Here is a 24,852-nt window from a genome sequence, read left to right as displayed (position 1 = left end):
ACTCTTCTTGTTTAAAAAAATGTATGTATCAAACCTTCTGAACTGTTGGGACTAGGGAGCGAAATCTGCTCTCACGAAAAGCAGGTTTTCAGAATTCAGAAAAAGGAAGCGTCAGACGTGAGTGCCCTCTGCTGGCTGTGCTGCAACTTGCCACGCCTCGGCCTTTGCTTTCTCTCCCCTCTGAGTGTTACCACAAAAGCAGCAAGAAAATACCAACAGGAAACAAGGCAGTGTTCCGTATAGTGTGGGTATGGGAACGATTTGTACGGCTTGATCTCCTTTATGTCCCTGATTTTCAAGTAAACTGTGTGGCTGTTGTAAAGTGAGACCAGGAGTACTTACCATGCGTAGAAAGCTGGGGGGCTCTTGACACTCAGGACTGGGTTCTGATGTGGTTTGTGTACAGCGCGAAGGCAGTTCCCAAGCAGCCAGCAGATTGTTCTGCATGTTTGTGCAGACTCATGTTTGTTTTAAACATGGCTGTGAGGTAGCACGAGTTGAAAAGGTTTGAAATAATTTACATTAATAAAAAAATGAACTTACCAGTTATTTTTCAGTCACTGTCTTGCTTTAATTTGATGACTTTTGATCTGTTGTACTTTTGTAACAGCTCTAATGTCAGAGCGGGCTGTCAGGCAGCAGCTGGTGTGAGCAGACTGTCCTGTGTGAACGTGCAGAGTAAGCCTGCGCTTTGCAGAAACAAGGCTGAGATGCATGGGCGTGTGTATACATCTGTTCATAGAAGTGTGCTGTTTATGGCATTTTGACAATTATGAAATTATTCTCTTGCGTGGATATGTGTCACAGGAAATGCTAGAGCTAGTATTGAACTTGCTCAGATGGTCTGGAAGATCAGGGTTTGAGAAGACAGCCTCCTCCTGCATTCCTGGAGCCCCTTCAACCTGAGCCAGCAGCATGTCTGTGGCACTCAGGAGTGATTCCACTCTTAACAGCGAGCTTACTGCAGACCAGCTGACAGAGTGGTCTGACAGCAGGCCTTGCCCTGGACATGGACTCCATCAGCAGCAAGCTTGTCAGCTGGGCCAGGCTTTGACTCCGAGTTTCATCTCCTCTTTAAGTCTCGCCCATTTGACATGGAAAGCGGTTTTACTTCCTGTTAAGGAGCTGACCTTGCAGTAATACATTTTGTTTATATAAAAACATAACTCCATTTTCTCTCTAAATGTTAAATGTTCAAGGAACACTATCTCATGTAATAACTTCATAGTAAGCAAGGAAAAATCCTTAAATGCCAACTATGGAATAGTCTGGCAAAATTTATTGGTAGGTAAAAATGTAGGATATAAAATATTCTTTCAGAGTAGACTTTAAAAGGTTTATTGTGTAAATATAGATTTTGATTTTTTAAAATTAAGGTGATATATTGTAATGTGAAGAATTGTCCTGGTGATACTTAGGGAGTTTTCAAAGCTCAGATTATTGAGGCAGTAGACTAGAATGGCTAAAAGAAATGCTTCTTATTTCGCAGCTCACTGAGGCGATAAACGATAATAGCTCACACACGTCTACTGTGTGGGGCCGGCCTGCAGGTGCGACAAGCACTTGACACTTAGTAGTTCATATCCAAGCGGCATAAATACATTCGAGAAGAGTAAAGAAGGCTACATAGCATCACTTTCTAAAAACTAATACTTGTAACTTAATATAATGGACAAAGTGATTGCTGCAAGATTTAGGAGTTCAATTCAGTGTCTGAGTTTCAATTATTTAAAATACAGAAGTACAAAGGAAGGTCTGAAAATTACTTATTTTGTTGTTGTTGTTGTTTCTTAAGATCCTACTACAAATGGAAACTATAGGGCTGATTTGCTTCAGAGATATTTGAAAGGAGCGTGCTTTTTCTAGGCACTTCAGTTAGGTTAAAGTATAGCTGTGTCAATTTTGTCGCCGCAGTCCAAATTCTGAGTGAAGAGGACCTGATGGGCTGGTCCGAGAAGGCCAGCTGCTGAGAGACAAGCAGCTCCAACAGGGGTCCCCCTGCGTCGTGTCACATGCACTGCTCTCCTCAGACCAGGGACGGGCGTCTTGAGTGAATTCCCTAAGTGGGGGGAGGCCCCTGTTTTCGAAATTGTATTTTCAGGGGAACAATAAGGCAAATTAAAGTAACATTGAGCTCTCTGTAAGATGTTAAGTGGGCTTTTTGACGTTTGACATCTTATCATTTTGCTTTTGTAGCACAGCTCCGTGGAGCACGTAAGGGAGTGAGTGTCGAGGCCACCGTAGAGATGTTTTTGTGTTCACATGGGCTTGGTGCCACACGGTCAGCAGTGAGGGCTGCGCGTGCCTTCTCTTCTGTCAGTTACAAAGTTTTTATAACAGGAGACTTTGGTACCAGTTAGCTGTGCACTTTTGGTTTCTTCGGGGCCTGGCGGCAGGGCGGGAGGGGTGACTCTGAGATGGATTGGAAGGGCGCTGCGCTCTGGAGATAAGGTGCGTTCTCATCCGTCCACGCGCTCATTACACGAAAACCTGGCTGATCTTTTCTCGATTAAGTGGGAGGATACCGTATTTACCCTTTGTTGCTGGTACAAACCATTATTTTACTGAGAACCATTAGCTGTTTAAAACTTGGTACATAAATGAGAGGGGAGCTAAGTGGATTTGTGATCTTGCCATTAGCGCATTTTAGATTACGCAGGCAATTACTGTGCTCATTCCCCGGGGACAGCCCTTTGCAGAACTGTTGTGGTGTCGTAGACATTATGCACAAATTGTCCCGGGGAGATTAAAATTTCCAGTAGCGTATTTAATTTTGTTATCGCACTTGTTTCAAATAAAACAAATATTATGACAAGTAGAAGAAAAATTGCTTTACTAATACAGGAAATTACAATGGATGTTGGAAATTACTTCCTCGTGTACTTGACTTACCTTTTCTTATACAGTCATAATTACTTCAAGTGGTTATTAGCATATTTTATGGGTGACAAGGTTTTGCAATCATAGCAAAGGTATCTGGTCTATTCAGAAATGTTTCAAAGAAGAGATTCACATCAAAACTCAAGTGACCACCTTCTTTATACAATCTGTAACTTTATAAGGTAACTAGTTTTGACCTTAGTTTTAAGAGTTGAGATTGCATTTTAGGCAAGTCGAAGAAACTTTTAAAGGTGTTTTAGAGAAACGAGTATAAAAAATTAACACGTTGCGTACGGCGGGGTTTAAATCCCTCGTGAAGACGTGAAGATTCTTGTGATCCGTACGTAACGTGTTAACTATTAATTGAAATTGGGCTTTTACAAAAATAAAAGTTGAAATATAGCTTTTCTCACTGAGTTTTCTTAGAATTGGCAACATAAATTAAATAAATAAACAAATAAATAAATAACACATGCTTATAGCTTGGTTGCAGTTATATTTCGGGAAGAATAGTCCTATTTCCGAAAAGGCCACCTGAGAGAATGCAGAGGTTCTTTCACTCTGTGGACTTCCTGCGTTCCTCCCGTCAGGGGTGGGAGAAGCCCCCCCGGGCGGGCTCCAGAACTAGCACTTCACGGGCAGGCGTGTTCGTCAGTGAGAAAGGCGGCAGTGCTTTGAATGTCCGCATAGCAAGCGCAGTGGCCTGCGGTCTTGGTCTCCATCCCGTGTGGGGCATTTTTCAAAGGAAACTTTGTGCCTGTCCTGACTGTTTGTGTCCCGCTTTCACAGCCTTTCACGGCAGCGGTGCAGGCGAAAGTGCAGTTATGCATTTTGCAAGACAGCGATTCTTTATTTTATCACAAAAAAAGACCAACTCTGGAAGGCCAGATTAAATCATTCCTTTCACTTTTTAATGGGATTTGGATGAATAGAGTAAAATATGCACCCCTGCATTCATTGATAGCATCTTTCGGTTGAGGTAATTGAGTCTTTTTTCCCTGACTGAATGAATAATGACTTCATCTGACCCTCCGCCAGCCGCAGACTCAGGCCGCCTTTGTCACGGCCAGGGGAGCGGGCTTTGGAGCCTGCTCTGCTTCCCTGCCTTAATTTTTCTTCATTTTAATCCCAAACCCTATTTTTCTCAATAGTTCAAGCATAAACTATGTAGTAGTTGAAGGAGCGGAAATTGCAAGGTATTTGTCGGCCTCGTGCTGCTGCCTTTTAAGTGGAGTTGATCGCTCTGGCTGGGGCCTCACGCAGCTGCCGGGTTCGCGGGTTCGGGGGCCGGGTGCACAGCCCACGTGGCAGCACTGCCCACGGGCAGCACTGCCGGCAGCTTCAGACGTGGTTCCTGCGGGTCCCTCCAGCCACAGGTCGTCTCGGGACGGGCAGGCTCCGCGGTTCTGCGGCAGCTCCGGGAGATGCGGAGCCGCTGATCCTCGCGTGGGCTTTTCTGCAGGACTGAAGATGCAGAGAGCTGGCCTCGCCTACTGTCGCATGAAGACTGGGGGTGCTCCCCATAAGGCTGATGCGCAGCCACGTTTTGTTCACTCTCCTTAGTTGGGAGCCTGTATAGTACGTGACCAGACGACACAGCATTTCACAGGCCTTGGGCTTCTCCCCGGGTCTGGCCTGCACCGTGAGGGGGTGGGGCCTGCAGAACGGTGGGGCATGGGGGTGGGCCTCGTGGCCCCGCCCCCCTCAGGGGTCCCAGGTGCTCCCCGCCCACTGTGCAGACCCTGCCGTGTCCTGGTTTGCTGTGGAAGTGGGGCCTACGCTCTGAACGTCAGTCACATCTGGCCCCACTTGTGTTTCCGTCGTTTCTACGTAGTCTGTAAAGGCCGTGAGGTGTTAACCAAGGGCAGGGTTGATGTGAGATGTGGGAAGTGATGCTCTGTAAGCTGGGTTAGAGAAGAAAACCTATTTTATGGTGCTCTTTTACAGTGTTTATTACGGGCGCTCGTCTTATTTCTCCTGCTAGATTGGCTGTTTCTTGGGGGTGAAATCTCATACTTTACTTTTTTCATAACCTTAGGGTTTAGCAAAACGTACAGTAGACATTTCAATTTATTTGTGTAATGAATTTTCTTCACAGCTACACTTAATGGATTTTCTGACAGAGTTTTGTGTTTTCTCTCTAACTACAGATTTAATGTTCTCACGAGACTTTGTGGCAAATATTAATCAAAAATAGATACAAACTACATACATGAGATGTGGGAAATGCTAGCTTTTTATTGGCCAAAGTTATGAATTTTCAAAAGGCACTACAAAAGAAAACAAGTTAGTCATTAGCTCAGTAATTTGAGAATTATAGTATCTCATTTATTTTATCAAATTTTGGCAATGCTGTTTTTTCTTTTTTAATTACTCTCAAAGTGTGTACCAGGTTCAGGAGAAACTCAGATGGCAGATGGATGACTGGCCTGATAGGAATCCCGTCTCCTGTTAGTGTCCCTCGAGTCGTGAATGCCGCCCTGTCCGTACACGCTGGACGCTGGCCTACACGTGGCCACTTGGAGTGCCAGGACCGGTGGGAGCCCACGCTGCGTGGCTTCTGCCGGCTTCTCTGGTCGTACAGGGGTAGCGCGAGTTTGCAGAGGAGGAAACTTAGGCTTAGACAGTGTAAGGGTGTCCCCAGGTCACACAGTTAGTAAGCAGAGATTCAATCCAAGTCTTAGACGGCAACAAGAACGAGGATAATAACCACACGCGTGTGGGCTGGCTCTGCCAGGAGCTGGGCATCGTGTCCTGTAACCCCAGGTCCTGCTAGGAAGGCACCATGGCAGCCCTGTTTCGCAGATGAGAACACTGTTGCCCAGCCTGCCCAAGCTTGTCTGGCCCGGTGGCAGAGCCAGCATTTGAATTAACCTGCGTCCAGGTCCTCAGGAGTCGTAACTGCTATGCGGCACCACGTGTCTCCTGTCTGCTTCTCAGGCCTTTCTGCAAAGCCCAGGGCCCGCTCCCCTCTCCGCCCCACATGCTGTGCCCTGAGCGGTGCGTGGTCTTTCCGCACTGCCGCGGACCAAGGACCAGCTCCGTCCGGGTTGCCGAGCTTGGAGTGGAGTTGTGCACTTCGAAAGCGCTGCTCTCTCTACTATGATAGCAGAGCCCGCTGGGCTGCCACGCTCTGTCCGAGGTCCTGCCCAGAGCACGACAGAAGCCAGCTGGTTCTTAGTGACGGACCTTCCGCTCGCGTTTTGCTCGGCCAGTAACCGATCACAGAATGGATTGAGTGCGGAGCCTTAGGGGAAGACCTAGCGTATAGGATATGTACACAGTTTGCATCACAGCTCACTGCTCTATCTGTTGATTTTCTACTTAATTAAGAGAAATTCTTTTCGAGAGGCCCCTGGCGGCTGGGCGACAGGCACACGGCCCTGTTCCTGGGGCCTCCATGTGAACACGGCGCTCCCGCGGGGGTCTCATCATGTAGACTCCTGGCACCGCTCCTGCAGAGGAAAAGGCGTGTCTGCTCTTCAGAGAACTAATGCAGCCCCCAGGCCTGCTCACACCTGTCACCTCCTGCCCCGTGTGTCCCCGTGGGCTGGTACAGCATCAGCACCGAGGCACACGTCTGAGTTGTGGTGGCTGGACACTCACTCGTGCTGTCAGTAGAGCCCGTCTGGAAATGCCTGGGAAATGCTGCCTGCCTCTCTGACAGGCCTTTCAGGAGGAAAGTGATGTTAATACTTCTCTGAGTTTCATTCTGATAAAGGCTCATATGAGAGAAAATGTAAGGATGTCATCACTGTCACGTATTCAGATGTGTACTAGCCGGTCTCTGTTTTGTTTTCCTTTCAGGTGGGTTTGTTGGACCTTGAACTCAACCAGCTGACCAAAGCGCTGTTTCTGGCCTTAGTGGCGCTCTCGGTGGTTATGGTGACCTTGCAAGGGTTTGTAGGCCCGTGGTACCGCAGCCTTTTCCGCTTCCTGCTCCTCTTTTCCTACATCATTCCCATAAGGTAGGTTTAAGACTTAAGGTAAAACTAATGTCTGCTTTCACTGAATACAATTTTATTGAAATTTGTTTCTCAATGTGAAAGAAATTATCCACACAGAGCTCAAGAGGAAGGAGCCAAGAACTCTCGTGAATGTTGGGGAACCCTTCTGTAGAAAATAATATTTGGGGGGCAAAATCAGTTTTGATAGAATAATCTAGAAATCCGATACTTTTCCTTCTGTAAATGTATTGCTAATGTAGTCTTTCACAGTTGGGAGATACAAACATAAAACATACATCTGCATCCAACAAAATGGTTTTTGTCTATTACTGATAGACTTTTTTATTTCCAGTGCCCTTGGATCTGTGTGCCGTCATTGACATTTTAAAGTTATCTATATTTCAGAGACCATCTAATATATCTGTCAAGTTAGATAAAATATTGAGTAAGGCAGTCTTCTAACGTGAGCAATTTTTCAAAATGATAACCCATCTAACTTGAGATTGGGATATAAATAGTTAATATTAGATGTATATTTAATTTAAAGACTAATATTTACAACAAATGTATAAGTCCATTTAAAAATATTACCACAAAAGATATTTCTAAAAAGATATCCTTAATATATATGATTGAAAGTTTTCATGTGAATGAGTAATTAAAACCTAATAAATCACACACAAAGGGTGAATCTAGAATAACCACCCTTTGTAACGGAAAACGGAATAAAACTGTGTAGAATGATTAGTGCAGAGATGTAACCATTTTGGAGAGAAAGGCATATCTTTTTTCACAGACCCATTTTCTCTAGAAGTTTGTCTAAACGTGATGTTTTCTCATGGACTCACCCCTGGAAAGGGGGCTCTCGTCTGCTCTCGGGCTCCCTGCACACGACACCGTCCTGGCGGGCAGCTCCCTAGACCCCGCCAGCCTCTCTCCACGACCTCTGGGAACACGTAGCCTTGGGGCTTCGTGCCCACGTCCGCTGGCTCCCACGGGCACAGCCAGCACTTCATACACACAGCACGGAGCGAATGTGGAGCTGTGTCTGTGGGAGCCAGCGTCCCTGCTAATGTAGACACCCCCCCAGGCCTGCTGTTTGGCCCCAGCCCTAGTCCGGCCTGCTGTGGCCAGCCTGCCTCCCCAGCCCCCGCCGTCCTCCATGTGAATGCTCGTCCCTCTCCCAGAGGCTTCCCAGTCTGCGCAGGCCCTGGCTGGCACATAGCGTCTCTGACTGGTCCTGACAGCGCCTCGTTTGTCTCTGGCTCTGTCCCCTTACCTCATCCGCCGGCTTCCCACTGCGCCCGGAGCAGAGTGCGTGGCGGGGACAGGGCTCCTGACACACCGGCTCCTGAGCTGACCCCTTTCAAAGGAACTGAGAGTGTGCAGACGGCCTTTGAGCTGTCACACATCGTCACAGCTGTCATGCAGACACATACTGAGTGCCAGAGGTGGGCTCTGGGGTCATCCTGTGTCCCCCTCCAAGCACACTGGGTGAGTGGCAGTAGACAGAATGTAACCTATTTAACGGCCCTGCCAGATGTACTTGTTGGGCTGTTACCGTACTTCAGGTAGCGCCAGCCTGGGCACATTCAGCTGGCATACCTACCGTATGTCATCGCGCCTCCCCGCTGGGCGTCACCCACTCCTTGGGCCTCCTTCAGCCATCCCCACACAGCCCTGTCTCCACTCCGCACGTCGCCTGGTGTCGTGAGAGAATGTGGATACGGTTATAGCCAGACGTCCCTGTGACCGGGCAGCCAGTGCCTGGAGTGGCCACTGTGTGGTGGCCATACCACTGTCACCATGCTTTACGCAGCGCCTAATTTCTTGTTGAGTCAGTTTTGCAAGGTTACGGTTTTTAAGAAATATGTCAACTGTACCTAAACATTCAAATTGATTCACAATTGCTTGCTCATAATGTTTTCCTATTATCTCTTACACGAGAGGGTCTTTTTCATTCTTGATACTCATTTTGTCTTTTCTTCATCAGTCTTCCAGTAGCTTTGTCAGCTTCAGTAGTTTGTTAGGAAAACCTGCTCTTGGCTTTGTGATTCTGTATGCCAGGTGAGATGTTCCTGTTTTAGTAACATCCCATGCGTGCTTCCTTTCCTCCCACCTTCTTCCGTGCATATTATTCTTACTTCTTGAGGTAGAAGCTGAGTTCACTAGTCTTCAGCTCTGTTTCCATTTTCAAGTATATGCAGTTGAAGCTATAAATTTCCATGAGTACGACTTTGGCTGCATCCCAGATGCTTTCATATGTAGTAGTTTTGTTCTTGTGAAGTACAGAATACTTTCTAATTGCCACTGTGATTTTCTTTCTTTAACTCATGGTTATTACAAAGTTATTTCTTAATGTACAAACATATTTGAACTATCTTAATTTTAGCTTAATTGAGTTGTTGTCAGAGAACATACCTTTTGTTATTTCAGATCTCTGAAATCTGTCGAGACTAGTTATAGGCCCACTATTTACTTTATTTTTTATAAGCATTCTGTGTGTACTTGAACTTGGATTCTGACCTGTTGATTGCAGTCTTACATGTTTGTCCATTAGGTCAAGATGGTTAATCTCGTTTTCCAGTTTCTCTATGTCCCTATGGATTTTTCTCCCTGCCTTTTCTAACAGTTGTTCAGAGCTGTGTTAAAAATCTCCCATCAGTATTGTGAATTCATCTACTTTCCCTTGGAATTCTGTCTGTTTTTGGTATTATATATTTTTGTGGCTATGGTGTTGGTTATATACAAGTTTAAATTGTTGTATATTTCTGCTACATTAAACGTTTTCTCATTATAAAGTGACTATCTCTGCTAAAGCTTTTTGCATTGAATTCTGCTTTGTTTTATTTAATACAGCAATGCCAGCTGGTTTTAATTTGCTTGGCATGTCTTTTTTCCATCCTTGTACTATGTCTCTTATAAATAGCATAAAGTTCGATTTTTATCTACTCTGATAATTTTTGACTAGTGCCTAAACAATTGTAATACTGTTATATTTTTAGTTTAAATCTATCATTTTATTTTGTGCTTTTCATATGACTTACTTTTTCTATATATTCTTTCTTACAATTTTATTTATTTATTTTTTTAATTCCACTTTTTTCTCTAGTAGTTTGGAAGTTTTATAAGTGGTTTGTTCTTGTAATAGTTATCCTAGAAATTAAAAGCATTTTTAATTTATCGAAGTCTGAAGTTAATCATTTCCATTACATGTCACCTTAGAGTGTTTAACTTCATTTACCCTTTCTGACCTCATGCCATTTTTGTCATTTATTTTAATTCTACTTACTCTTAAATCGCAAAGATATTATTGTTTGTACATTTTCTATGTATTTTGGTTTATCCATGTTTCCATTCTTCATTTTTTCTTCCATATAGAATAATTTTCCTTCCTTCTGAATTTTTTTCTTTAGTTTTTGCTTAGTGCTGGTTTTTGTTGGGAACTCGCTTAGATTTTTGCTTGGCTTTCCTTCTTGAAACAATTTCACCTGTTTATAGATTGCTACATTGTCACACTTATTCTGCTTTCTTCTGTCTTCCGTTGTTGCTGTGTATTAATAGTAGTCACCTTTTGAGTCTCACTCCTTTGTGTCCTCCCACCCCCTCCAGAGCCTCTCAGGTTTGGTCTTTAGTGTTGTACTTTGCTATAATGTGTCTACACAGAAGGTCCTTTCTGTATAAAGCTTAGCAGTCATTGGGTTTCCTGAAACTGCACATGGATTTCTTTCATTCATTCTAGAAAATTCTCAGTCATTATCTGTTCAAAGACCGCCTTTGCCCCATTCTGCCTCCTCTCTTTTGGGGACATCAATTCAATGTTTTTTAGCTACCACGCCTTTTGTTTCTCCTGTTATTACTTCTGTATTTTCCACCATTTTTGTCTACATGCTTCATTCTATATCATTCCTAGTGGCCTTTCTTCCAAGTCATTAATTTCACATTTGACACTGTCTAATCAGCTGTTAATTGACTGCAAGCTCTGGGTGATTGACAGAAACCAATCAATTTCTTAATTCAGTTATTGATATTTTTTAGTTTTAGAAATTCTATTTGTTTTTTAATCACATTGATTATTTCATTTTTATATTTGCCTATTCCAATACAAATATTTTTCTAATAGTCCATATGCATCTAGTTGTTATAGTCTGTCTGTCACATGTAACATCTGATGCCTTTGTCTGTCTTTTTCTCTTCTAGTTTTTCCTTCTGGCTCTTACTCATGATATGTTGTTTCACTGTGTGCTGGGATGTTTGTTTCTGTGTCTTGTTTGGGTTTATTTTTTTATTTTTGTAATTGTACTTGAAAAGATAATTATAGAAATCATTTGAGATCAAAAATGAAAGTATGTTTTTCTGAGACATATACACTTGCCTCTGCTGCATACTTGGAGGTGCCCTGTACTTATCTTGTAGCATCTTCGTCCATGTTCAAGATTCACAGTCACTGAGTTATTAAAGAGATGTGAGCCTGACTCCATCACCACATGCAGGCTCAGTGACTTCCAGTTCTCCCTTAGTTTGAGGGTGTAGCCCCTTCTGGCCCCACTTATGGGAAGGAGGAACCCTTGTAGGGCTGCCACCTTTTGATGGTGTGGAGCTTTATTTTTGCTCCCTTGTGTAGGTAGACTACTGAGAAAGTTGAAACCCTTGGGGACTGGCCATGTGATCCCAAGGCAGAGGAGATTTTGTGGTCACCTGACTCTCTGATAACTGATTTGATTTGAGCCTAGAAATGCCTATCTAGTCAGATCTTGATTTCTTTTAAGAATTAAATTATGTGGCATTTCTCACAATTTTCAGTGGGGACATTGGTTCAAATGAAATAGTCTGACATTACCATAGATCACAGAATTTTCTTGCAATTTTTATATAAAGTTACACAAATTTGAATTAAAATTTCTGATTAACTTCTATGGCAGTACTTTCCAAGAGTAAAATTCTGAGGTCCCAAATGTGATAACCTATTCTTGAGAATGCAGCAAGCTTTCTTTTAACAACAAAGTGCAACTACAGTCATGCGTCCAATGATGCTGTTTCAGTCAAGAATGAGCTGCATATATGACGGTGGTCCTGTTAGCGCCAGCAGCAGCCTCACACAGGTCGTGTTCACTGTGACGCTTGCTTGCATCCTTTTCTCTTGGGCTTGAGCTAATCTTGTACTGCTTTGTTCATCACGGCCCCTACGTGTACACAGTCACTGCCAACGTTGCCAGTTAGAGGCCACGCTGAGTGATTGGCTTGGAAATGACATTAAAAGTGATTAAGGATCATGAAAGTGGGAAATCAGTCATGCTGATTGCTCGCCAGTCAGGCACGGCCCAGCTCTGATCTTCAACAACAAGAACAAAGGGAGAGAAGCTGTTGAAGGATCTGCTTCGTTGAAGGCAACGAGACTAACGAAAACTCGAGAAGGGCCTGTATCAGACATGGAGAAACTTCCAGTGACCTGGATTGAAGACCAGGCACAGAAGCAACTCCCTCCCAGCACCATGACAATCACGGACAAAGCAGAAAGTTGGGGATGTTGAAGGAAAGGCTGGACCTGAATACAGTCTTGAATTGACTGCTAGCTCTGGGTGGTGTAAACGATTCAAGAATCCTCGTTCATTCCATGATGTGGAAGTGAGTGGTCAGACTGTGAGTGCGGATGTGAAGGCAGCTGAAGAATTTTGGGAAACCCTAGGTAAGCTGATTGTGGAGGAAAATTACTCACCAGAGCAGATGCGCAGTAAGGATGAAACCTCCCTGTTCCAGAAACGGACCCTGAAAGCACTTTTACATCCAGAAGAAGGCCAAGTCAGTGCCAGGTTTCGGGGCTTTTACACACAGGATGACAGTCTTGCCTGGGGGCAGTGCTACAGGCTGCAAACTGAGACCCTTTGTGATCTGAGAACCCCGGGGCCTTCAAGCATGTCAGATAGCACCCAGTGCCAGTCAGGAGGCACGGACGGCACAGCTCCGCTTCTAAGCAGCCCTCGGAATTGCTGCTACACCAGCGAAATGGAGAAGGGCTGTGAGGACAATAACATACCTTTCAAGATTTTGCTTCTTGTTGGTAATGCTCCCAGACACCCTCCTTTTATCGGTGACCTTGCTCCCAATGTCACAGTTGTGTTTCTCCCTCCAGACACCACCTCTTTGATCAACCAGTGGGTCAGGGAGTTGTGGCAACTTGTAAAGCCTACTACCCAAGGAGGACCTTTGCCTAGGCTGTAGCTGCAGCTGAGGAAGACACTGATGCAATTCCGGAAGGATCACAGCATCTCTTGCTGCATCAAGCACCATGATAGGGTTTGGGGAGATGTCACCAAGGAGCGTAGAAATGGCGTCTAGAAGAAGACACTCAAGAAGGTCACCTGTGATGTCAGAGGGTTTGCCAGGAGGAGGAAGAGGCTGCAAAACTCACCAAGGACATGGCTGAGGTGGCACATGAGTGAGAACCTGGCTGTGGATGAGGGCGACACGGGCGCCCTGAGAGGGGCTCCTGGAGAGACGACTAAGGAACAGTTGGTGGAACAGGAACACACAGCTGAAGGAGGCAAGAGAAGAAAAAGAAGAAGAACCCCCAAGAACATTCAGTGAAGGGGTTAGCAGAAGCTTTGCAGACCTCAGCAAGTTCCTTAAAAAGCCTGAAAACATGGACTGGACACTGAAAGGTTTTTATGACGAGAGGATTGCTCATGGAGCATTATCTGCTCACAAGCAGATCTGCGATGAAAGAGGCAAACCAGCACGAACACAGCTCTGGAAAGAGTGCCGCCCCCAACAAGAGTCTCAGGCGGGCCCTCAGGGGCTGTTCCAGAAGCAGGCAGTGCTGTCACAGGAGGCAACAGCTCCATGGGTGTCACTTCCTGCCCTGAGACATCCCAGTGGGACAGGATGTGGACGTGGAGAGAGTGGTACTGATGACCCTGACCCGAAGGAGGCCTGGGCTCGTGTGTGTGTGTGTGTGTGTCTTCATTTTTAACAAAAAAAAGTTTAAAAAGTAAAAAGAAAACAATGATACAAGGATGTAAAGAAAGAAAATATTTTTGTACTGCTGAACAACGTGTTTTAAGCTTAGTGTTGTTACAAAAGAGCTGAAACGTTTTAAAATTTTAAACTTATAAAGTAAAAAAGTTACAGTGAATTAAGGTTAATTTATTATTGAAAAAAGAAACATATAACTTGAGCGCAGCCTAAGTGCACGGTGTTGATGCCGTTGACAGCAGCGCACAGTCACGTCCCAGGCCGTCACGCCCTCCCCACTCACCCACCGACTCACCTGAGCAGCTTCCAGTCCTGCTCCCTCCGTTCATGGTACGTGCCCTGTACAGGACGACCATTTGTATCTTTCTAGCGTATTTGTACTGTGCCTTTTCTATGCTTAGACACACCAACACTCACCGTTGTGTGACAGTGTCCTACAGTACTCAGTGCAGTACGTGCTGGCCAGGCAGGCAGCCCCGGAGCTGAGCGCTGTACCATCCAGCCCAGGTGTGCAGTGGCTTGTACCATCTTCGTGAGTGCCAGGCGCCTGATGTTCGCACGACGACAAAACTGCCTAACGATGCATTTCTCAGAATGTATCCCTGTCGTTAAGCCATGCATGACTGCATATTATCAAAACCTTGGGGAAGGTTTCAAAAAAATGTCACCTGGATAAACAAAGTTTGGTATATCTATGCAATGAATACATCATGAAAAGGAAGAAAGCTATTGATATGAACAACAATTTGGGCATTTATAAAACATTCTTGAAGTTACAAATTTATAACGACAGAGAACCAGTCAGTGGCTGCCAGGGGTATTGTTGGGGCAGTTGTGACACTGAGGGGTAATCGCGGGTATCATTGCCGTGGTGCCACAGTCTGCAGGTGACGGACAGGATGGTGACATGAATTGGTCCATGGGACGCATAAGACAGAGAGTGTGTGTAAAAACTGACAAAGCTCAAATCCAGCCTGCCTGTGAGTTAGCAGTGTGGTGATCTCAGTCTGTGTTTGGATCGGGTACCCTGGTGCTGTAAGATGCTACCGTTGGGGGGAGCAGGGTGACTAGTGGCACAGGGGAACCCTCTGTCTTGCTGCGGCTGCTTCTTGTGAGTCTGAAACTATGAAATTAGAAGCTCGAATAAAGCACAACACTGCTCACCCTTGATCCATGAGAGGTGGCGGGCACGCAGCGTGGAGTTGGGGAATCCAGGCTCGCAAATCGGGGAGTTAGGAGTTTGGTTCTCGTCATGAGGCCCACCGCTGGGTGGACCTGGGCAGGGTTTGCCAAGGGTCCAGTTGTGCATAGCCTGGTGCATCAGTGAGTGAGTTTGCTCTCCGTGCCTTTGTCCTCCAGGCTCTTGTTACGTTCCTTTGTATCAGTTTGTGGACTTTCAATGTAATAATGAGTTTCTTTCATGTTTGCAGATATATTGAGTATCTCACTTCCCTTTCAATGAGACTATGGTATTTTTTCATAAAAGATCTATAGAACTGATTGTGAGTTAAAAGGGGATTTGTCGATTTATCACACAGCTACGAGGAGGATTAGGTAAGCAGCTTGTCTGGGGGTGGCTGGACAGAGGCTCTGAGGGTGCCTGTCTCCGTCTGTTCACTCTGCTTTCCTCTGGCATTTCATTCTCTGTCAGGTCTCTAATATTCTAAGTTCATGTTTAGGATACCTTTGTGGTCACCCACAAAGACTGTGGTGAGTGATAGAGGCATGAAGGAATCAGAATGGGGGGAGCCGCCTGCTGCTCTCCAGGGGGCCCCAGCAGGTTGTCCACAAAGAAGGTCTGTCCTCCACAGAACACGGCTGTGTAGTGAGTGGTGTCAGGGGACAGCCAAGTGTAGTCAGGCAGGGACGTGATGGGCGTTCTCTGGACAGATTTCGGACCCAAGGATTTGCTGAAGGGGATATGGGTTCCACAATGCAACATTTTGCAGAAAGACTCAGTGAAAAGTTGGGTCAAAGAAGAAAGAGAGATGCATAAGGTGATGAGAGTGAGGGAGGACACCGGGTGACCGTAACCGCGGCGCCAGCCGCAGCCTCGGTTGGCAGTGGGCTCTGGGGACTGCTGCATGTGGCGGGCTCAGCTGGGCCTGAGGGGGCAGGGCACCTTGCATAACGGAAGTGCTTACAAAGGGTCAACGAGGAAAGGGACCTTTTAGATTATCCATACACACTTGCGATGTCTGTTCGCGCACTCCAAGAGATATACACACAGTCACCAGCCTGGGCTCGGCCCGTGGGCCGTGTTTTACTGTATTTTGAAGATCACATTGTTTTTCTCATTAAAAGACTTATTTGTGGTCCATTGTTTATAATTTCCTTTTTGGATTTGTTTAAGGTAGAGAGAAAGACATTTACAAGTCTGATTTCTTCCAGTCTTACATATCTCACCCACTTTTAAAAAACAATTTATTTCTATTCAGTCTTTCAGAAACATTCCATTTCACATAAATGGAAAACTGATGTCTTGATTTTAGTTAATCATCACATGTCATCAAATTGTACAGCGTGTCACTGTGGACATGTGAGACGTCCAGGTCAGCTGGAAGGAGGTGGCCGTCTCCTCAGAGTAAGGTGGCAGCACAGGTCACCCCACAGACCAGGTGGGCGGAGCACGTCAGTTAGGAGGCAGGAGATGAGAGCAGGTTAGGTGAAGGGTCCCCATGAAAGTGCCATCCAGGCCCCACTGAGCCTCATCAGGGCCTCTGTTGCCTGACCACCCAGGCCAGCTCTGCACCACTCCGGCTGACCTCCCCCCACCCTCCCACCAGTCCGGCCACCGAGAGGTCCCGTGACCTCCTGCCAGGCCTCCCCCAGGGCTGTCCATGCCCTTCACCACCATCCTCATCCTGGGGAATCATCGATCGGTTCTCATAAAACAAATGGATGGCCGTTAAGCCCTGTCCTCGCAGTAGGATGCCATGTGACTTCTCCTGAGCCCCATGGCACTTGTACCTGAACCGGTCACTTAGAGCAGCCACCCTTTTCTGTTCCCTCTGACATCACACCACGCTGAAGGGCAGAGCATGAGAACCCACCTTACTTACTGTCTCCTGCAGACACATGGGTGTAAACAGTTTTGCTGACTCCAAGAACCGTAAATTCACTAATTTTAAAGTCTGAAATCCAGTATTATCCATTTATTTCCCATAAAGTTCAAGGTAACGCGTGTAAGTAAATACATTTATGAACGTGGAAGCATTGCCTGGTCTGAACCTTGCTAACGACTCGTGCGGCTTCCCTTGCCAGTCTCCGTGTGAACCTGGACATGGGCAAGGCGGCCTACGGGTGGCTGATCATGGCCGACGGCAGCATCCCCGGCACCGTCGTCCGGACCAGCACCATCCCGGAGGAGCTGGGGCGCCTGGTGTACCTGCTCACGGACAAGACAGGTACCGCGCATGTGTGCGCGTCCACGTGGGTGGGGGGGTGCAGTGAGGGTCAGTGGGGTGTGGGGAGGGTGCAGTGGTGGGTGCATAATAGCATTGATTCATGTTTAGGGTTTCTCAGACTGCTCTTGAAAACTGACACACAACTAATGCTCGTATTGTAATATACACAGTATATCAGAATTAGCAAAAACATTAAATTCTTAGAGATTTAAATGACATATTTCTATATTTTGAATTTTCTACAGCCCTGCAGTTGTTGTATGTTTTATTTAACTGCCTTTATTACACCTCTCTTAGTGGCTTCTTAAGAGCAAAAATTGCTTGTTTGTTATAGAATGATACTTGTGAGCTGTTAGAAGAAAATAGTACGATACGCGAATTTGGTGTTTTAACAATGACATTCTCCTAAAGACCTCACTACAAATGATGCCACCCTGAGGTTTATGCCCAAAATTCGATCCTTATTTTGGATTCTCGTTTTTTTCATCAAAGAATTCTTGTCAATCCATAACATACTAAGTAAAAAACAAATTGAATCCAGCACTATAATAAAAGCCATATCTAAGAGTTAAAATCTCTCCTTGGTTTATGATTTAAATTCCTGGCAGTTATTAGAACTACAAATAAAAGGATATTTGTACAACATGGGAAAGAAAATGTGTCTCCAGGAAGCCATCAGTAGACGATTGGACAAAGAAGAAGTGGTGCATACATACAATGGACTGTTATTCAGCCATAAAAATAGTGAAACCTTACCATTTGCGACAACATGGATGGACTTAGAGGGTATTATGCTAAGTGAAATAAGTCAGACAGAGAAAGACAAACACCATATGATCTCACTTATATGTGGAATCTAAAGAGCAGAATAAACGAATAAAGAAAACAGAAACAGACTCAGACACAGAGAGCAAACGGATGGTTGCCAGATGGGAGGAGGGTTTCGGGGGCTGGGTGGAAAGATGAAGGGATTAAGTACAAGTTGGTGGTTACAAAATAGTCGCGGTGACGTAAAGTACAGCGTAGAGAATATAGTCAATAATACTGTAATAGCTGTGCGCTGTCAGACGGGGCTCGCTAATCGGGGGGTCATCTCCTTCGTTACATACGCGTCTGATCACTAAGCTCTGCACCTGAAACTAATATAAAATATACTGAATGTCGACTGTAGCTGAAAATAAGTAAATAAGTAATATTTTTAAATGAAAAAAAGTCTCAAATAAAATTCAGCATTTTTAATAAACTACTGGAAAAGTCCTCACTACAGTGAAGAAGAAGAAAGACAAAACTGCTAACAACATTGTCATTTAACATCGTCACTCTAGTCATTGCAGTAAGACGAGAAATGGAAATGCGAGACACAACCCGAAAAAGAAGCACATTTTCAGCTACAACGATCCACCAGGAAGTCAGCTGGTAAAACACGGGATCCAGATTAAAGTGACAAAGTAGCTCCCGTATGTGTAGACCAGGCTGAAGAACAAGACCTGTTCCCGGTGGCTCACGTCCCCATAAAACATGCCTGGACCTGACGACCGGGCCAGGCACGTACGTATGGAGAAGGACCAGACGGACGGAGAGAGTGTTCACCGCGTTTCAGTCATGTCCAGGTGTTGGACTGCAAGGTTTTCTTCCAGGCTGTCCTTCGACATTCAGGATTGGCCGGCAAGGCGATGCTCGTGAGTCACAGTGGCTCGGAGGTGACAGCTGGAGGCTGGGGCTCCAGGTCGACCGAGAAAGAAAGGGCCTTCAGATTCTCCTTCCAGCTGCATCAAGCTGATGGGAAGAAAGTTTGGAGAATAAATCTAACTCCACCAGATAGCAAGCAGAGGTGCCGGCAGCAGGCCCAGAAGTGGGCTTATTTCCGGGATTTGTTTGAGGAGCAGCCAGAGCAAAGCAGACCCAAACTCTGGAGCGTTCCTGCAGAGCCCCGGAGCTAAGTTATGGCTGGCAGGTATGCAGCAAGGCGTGGGGTCGTGGCCCTGTGGTGACCAGACACTGGCCGGTAGAGCAGATAAGACACATCAGAAAGCGGGCGACACGGGGACAAAGAAGAAGGCTACTGCCAGAGAAAACGAGTTCAGTGAGTTTTGCAATGAAACCCAAAGGAACATCAAAATTATAAGAGAGCTGAGTTACACATGTAAACTCAGTGTCAGAATTAAAGTGCATCTCTGTGTACCAACAACTGGGACACTTCATTGCAAAAGTGCCAAATAGAATGGCACCAGAAAGTATGAAGTCATTAAAAACAAACTGGAACAGCAGATATGGAGAGAGGGTCTCCTCCCGGAGGGCACTCGGAAGAGAGCGTGTTGCTGTGACTATTGTCAGGGTCACACTGGGCCGGCCTACGTGTGCAGACAGGCTGACGGTCCCACCACCTCACCACCGCCAGCAGGCACCCGGGCCTGACCCTGAAAACACGCTTTTCACACAGCTGGGTAGAGGCCGCGGACAGACCTGGAATTGGGTCTTCATCCCTTGCCGATGTGTTATATTGGGCAAATCCCCTGACCCTTTGAGCAAAGCCATGGGCGTCAGCCAGGAAGGTTTTGTGGTGGCATCTGTACAGCAGGTGGGACTGGATGGCCAGGCACACACACATACAAGTCCCGGTCGGATTCCAGGAACTCCTCGTGCGCCCTCCATGCCTGATGTCCCGGTGAGATGGGCACACATCTGGTGTTTACTCACATGCATTTTATTCCAGGAACTTGAGTAATTGTGCTGTATCTAGAATTTTCTATTCCTTACTATGGTCATGTAAATAATTCAGCTGCCTGCTCTCCCCTTCAGGATGGAAGTCAAAAGTTGCTCAGGGTTTAGCAGTCACCGTGGTGGCTCGCCTCTGTCACCATCCAGCAGAGAGTCTGCCAGGGAAGCGGTGGTTGTTGGGTGGAGGTCTCGGCGTCGGAGGGGAGGCAGTTTGCAGACGCATCTTCCAGGCAGTCTGAGTTCAGCTGAAGTGACTAAGGATGAGCTGCATCTGAGGAGTCTGTGTTCTGCCGTCACTGTCAGGTGGTCCCTCACAGGACAGTAAACTGGACTCATGCTTTTCAGTAGCTTTTTGACAAGTCGCGTCCATCAGTGCCCCTGTCGCTGGCTGCAGCCAAATGGGAAGTGGGGCAGAAGGCGACACCCTGGGAGTGCCTTCTGGCTTCCTTCTTGCGGACAAGAGAGCAGCTCCGTGTAATTAGGCTTGATTGGAGTGTGCGTTTCCGGTAAGATCTGAAATTAATGATGTTGCTATAGTGACACATCTGTGGCCACCAGTGCGTGAAACATAAAGTAATTCATTCGACAAGAGCAGACATCTGTTCAGTGCCAGGATGCAGACGTACTGACACTGACCAGAAATGCTAGACGCTACGTGATAAATGAGGAAATGATGCTGAAACCAGAGGACAGACCATTTGTACTTAATCTGCTGGGAGAGCTTCAGTCTTCTCACCATGGCCTTTGACAATGTCATGTTTAAAGAACAATGCTGTGGATAACTCATAAATTTTAAAATGGAACTTGGGGTGCAGTTGTTAAAGCCATACATTAATTCCTTCGTTAGGGAGTTATCTTCATGTAGAACAAAGCCATCACCGAAAACACCCACTGGAAGGACAAGACGCACATTTTCATTGTAGCATCCATGACCCAAGATGCTGTGTGGCTTGGACCTGAATCACATGTACATTTCCTAGGACGGCGCCATCTGTGCTGGGACGCACTGTCGCCACACTGCGCGAGGCCGTCTGCTCATCGGTGCTGTCACAGGTGGGGCGAGGAGTAGCAGCAGTACCCGGCCTGCTGGAACATGTGCTGGCGCCTTCGGCGGAATGCACGTGCCAGCCCTACTGTGCGCAGTCCTACTGTGCAGCCATCAGTCGCTGTGCACGTGGGTACGAGCGCTGCAGTTAGCATGGGGGAAGGGGCAGGTGTGACGCTCACCACGCAGCAGTTAGCAGGGCACACAGTACTGGGGCCATCGTCCTGACAAAGCCCGTGTGCAGCAGGCTTTGTTTTCCCCTTCAGGAATCATAAACAAGCCTTTTGTCAAAAGACCTCTTCTGTCTGTGGAGCCTCCATCATGACCAGGTCACTGGGACGCTCAGACCTAGTGGCTCTCTCGGCTTCTGCCTACCTCAGTTAGTCCCGCCCCTTTGCCAAGTTTCAAACTTGGGACATAGTAACTTCTGCTATATTCGAATGACAACTGTGAAAGCTATCAGTTGGTTGAAATCATGAAGATCATTTAAGATAGATTTGGAAAAATGTTTGCATTACTGACTCTTAGTAACCAGTTTAGTCTCCACATTATCTGCTGTGCAAGTTGGGGTAGAAAGTCTGAAACCGGCATTGACCTTCTGGAAAGTCAGCTATGAAATAAAAGAAATCCTTGAAATTTTAAAAAAGTGTTTTCAGGATTCATCTTAAAATGTTAAGAAACTGTATGTGCCACGCATCTGAAGGAATGTCTGCATGAATACTTCAGTTTCTTCAACCCAACAAGATATTTAAACGGCAGCATATCACACACAAATATTTCATTGTTCGTTCGATGAGAAATGCTACTCATTTGTTTGAATATATCAGTTTTAAACAGCTTAAAGCAACTTAGAAATTGTGGAAGATGCAGCAGTTATCACACCATGTTTGATTCAAATGGCAGACCATCAGAATGTATCTCAGCATTTGGCATAACTGCCATACATCCTTCCCACAGTCTAAGTTTCTAATGTTTTCACCACGCTACACAGCCACCTGTACACACCAGCCGTCGTCCCCATACGGTTCCATCCTCCAGCCCCGCCCTCGATAATGCCTAATCTACTTCCTGCTGCAGTGGATTTGCCTATTCCGGACTTTTCACATACGTGGAGTCATCCCTTAGGTGGCCTTTTGTGACTGGCTGCTTCTACTCAGCATTCAGGGTTCATCCACATTGTAGCAACTGTCAGTGCTTCACTCCTTTTCAAGGCTGAGTAACAGTCCATGGTGGATACACCACATTTTATTACCATTTATCAGTTGATAGACATTAGAGTTGTTTCTGGGCTTTGCCTATTCTGAGTAATGTTGCTGTGAATATTCAGGGTTCTCACCAAGGCAATTAGACAAGAAAAGAAAAATGCGTCTGTACTGTAAAGGAGAGTAAAGCTACGTGTGTGGCATGGTCTTTATATAGGAAATCCTAGAGAATCTTCTAAGTATCTATTAGGACCAATAAGTGAGTTTAGTAAGGTTTTAAGACAGAAGAGCAATATACCAAGATGAACTGTTTCTATGCATCAGAGATGAACAAAACAGAATTAAGTAAACGGTGCCGTTTATAATGGCATTGAATATATAGTCAGTAGTTCATAGTGTTAAGATGCAGCAGTATTCCCCAAACTGCACAGTCCCTCTCAAAGTCCCAGCTGCCTCCTTGGCGGAAACGGGCAAGCTGGTTCTGCAGTTCTTATGGAACGTGAGGGACTCTTCCAGTACCTTCTTGGGAAAAGAGCAGAGCTGCAGGACTCACATGCCCCCCATTCAAAATGTACAACAAAGCTACACTAGTCAAGACGGCGTGTTTCTGGCCGAAGGACAGACGTGGCGTCAAGGGAGTAGAACTGAGGGCCCAGAAATACTACGTTATGGGCAGTTTTCGACAAGGGCACCAAGACCTTCAATGGGGAAAGAACGGGTTTTCCAACAAAGGGTGCCGGGAAAACTACACATCCACACGCAGACGAACGTACCTGGAACCCTGCCTCCCACATTAAAGAGAGTAACTCAGGTGGCTCGAGGGCCTGAACGTAAGCACTCAAACAGCCAGAAGCTGCTGTAAGTTTGCTCTGTGTCTCGTTCTCCACAGCTCAGTTAAGCCATTGAATAAAGGCCTTGTGGGCGTCTCCCTACCTGAAGACAGAGCTTTGTAAACACCCAGAAGAGAAAGGAAGAGCTCAGATCTGGGCTTCGGGTATCTGTTCAATTATGTTAAACTAAATGGGGAAATGCATCCATGTGTTCAGTATTTTGGCATCTGCTTGTACGTATCCTTGGTAACCATCTGAGATTTTTGCGCACAGTAGGATTACCCAGGGCTCCCTGCAAATGGTAGCGAGAAGCAAAGTGTGAGAGCATTTGGGGTTGGGGGTCTCAGGACTGCTAACACCACTGACAGCTAGCTGAAGTGACAATGCGCATACCCGGCCCCTGACTACTGTCTGGGGAGCACGTATCAGGCGCGCCCCTGGCTGTGGAGTCTCTGTGGTCCCTGGAATTTACCCCATTCGGGAACGCCAAGTTTCCCGTCCCTTGTCATCTCGGGGGAAAGATGCTCCAAAGTAAATGACCTATCATCTGACTCAAATATGTGACACTTCCAACCCAGCACCTGTCGACAGCACAGGAGAAGGTTCGAAGATGCGAGGTCCTGAGGGGAGAGCCCCACTCACACGTGTGGCCTGAGTAACCCGCGTGTCTCCAGCCTGGAGACCAGCCGCAGTGGGGTCGCCAGCAGCTAGTCAGCCTGCAGCAGATGAGCCGCCGGCTTTCACCAGTCAGCTTCAGGGGAGGGAGGAGAAAGCAGTCGGAGCAGGGAGACCTCCCCAGAGCCACATCCAGACAAACTGAGAACAGGACGCCCCGAAACACCTGGAAATTCAAACCCTGCACTACTACCGGCTGTGGGACCCCTTGCGGTTGTGTGTGTTTTTATTAATAACGCTGCATGCTGGTGGACGAAGTGGCATGCCTCACTGGTTTCAGCAGCCGTATGCGGGGACAGTGGCTGGGGTCGCACGAGGGAAGCAGGCCCTCAGAGCGCTCCCTGAGGAGCCTCACCGCTCTGCTCCTGGTGGTGTCCTGCCGCGGATGCAGGTTTGACATTGCAGGGCCTTGCATTTGACCTTTCTCACATTTCTGATTGAAACTTCCTGCACACATTTGTTTTACCCCAGCTGTAGGCATGCACACAAGAATGATGCCCACGTGCCAGTGCGCCTTTCCAGGGAGCATTTCCACACGGTAAATGCTATTATTTCCAGGAAAGTGAGACATGTGACAACAGTAAGACATCCAAAATCAGCATCCTTCTCTCCAAATCAACTCTCTTACTAATGCAGAATATCATGTGTGCCAAGGAAAACAGATATCAGAATTTTTTGGGTGTTTTGTCCCCGTGTGAGAAGTCCAGTCTTCACTGTAATTGAGTGGCTGTGGGATTGTCCCTGCTCACGTAGGTGATACCACCAGCATCTGAAATGAGCAGAAAAGCCCAGGGAGGCGACCTCGCACGCACCACATTCCATCCCAGCACCTAATGTGCACATGTGTGGTGTGTCAGCTTCCGCGTTTGCTTTCCTTCAGTGAAAATGGCTCAGCAAGAGTTATATGCGCAAGGGTGTGTGTGTTTCTATAGTGAGTAACGTGTATAAAATGTTCAGATTCTCCTTGCGGTTATAGGTGTATGACATTGTGAATTCAGGTGCCACCGTTCATGAAATTCACCAGGTTTTTCAAATCTGCAGTGTCACCTGACTGCCTGTCTCTTCATGACGTCACTTCATAGGAAGCTGAAACCACAAATCTCGTAGAATTGACCTCTCGTGCACCTCTTAAACTGCCTTCTTTACCTCCCGAGAGAGGTGCTGACTCGTGCCCAA

At 46.3% G+C, this 24,852-nt stretch overlaps 1 protein-coding gene across 11 annotated transcripts in view; it reads left to right on the top strand.

The window, feature by feature from the left end:
• Positions 1-24,852, top strand: part of ATP9B (ATPase phospholipid transporting 9B (putative)) — a 172,869-nt gene that overhangs the window by 105,261 nt on the left and 42,756 nt on the right. For all 11 annotated transcript variants that reach the window (XM_019715633.2, XM_074339808.1, XM_074339810.1 and 8 more), the window contains 2 exons: positions 6,688-6,848; positions 17,064-17,206. In XM_019715633.2, coding sequence (XP_019571192.2) covers positions 6,688-6,848; positions 17,064-17,206 — 304 coding nt within the window. The remainder of the gene's footprint in view (positions 1-6,687; positions 6,849-17,063; positions 17,207-24,852) is intronic.

This window comes from Rhinolophus sinicus, linkage group LG09 (genome assembly GCF_036562045.2).
Source record: "Rhinolophus sinicus isolate RSC01 linkage group LG09, ASM3656204v1, whole genome shotgun sequence".
Lineage (NCBI taxonomy): Eukaryota > Metazoa > Chordata > Mammalia > Chiroptera > Rhinolophidae > Rhinolophus > Rhinolophus sinicus.
This window is presented reverse-complemented; position numbering and strand designations above follow the sequence as displayed.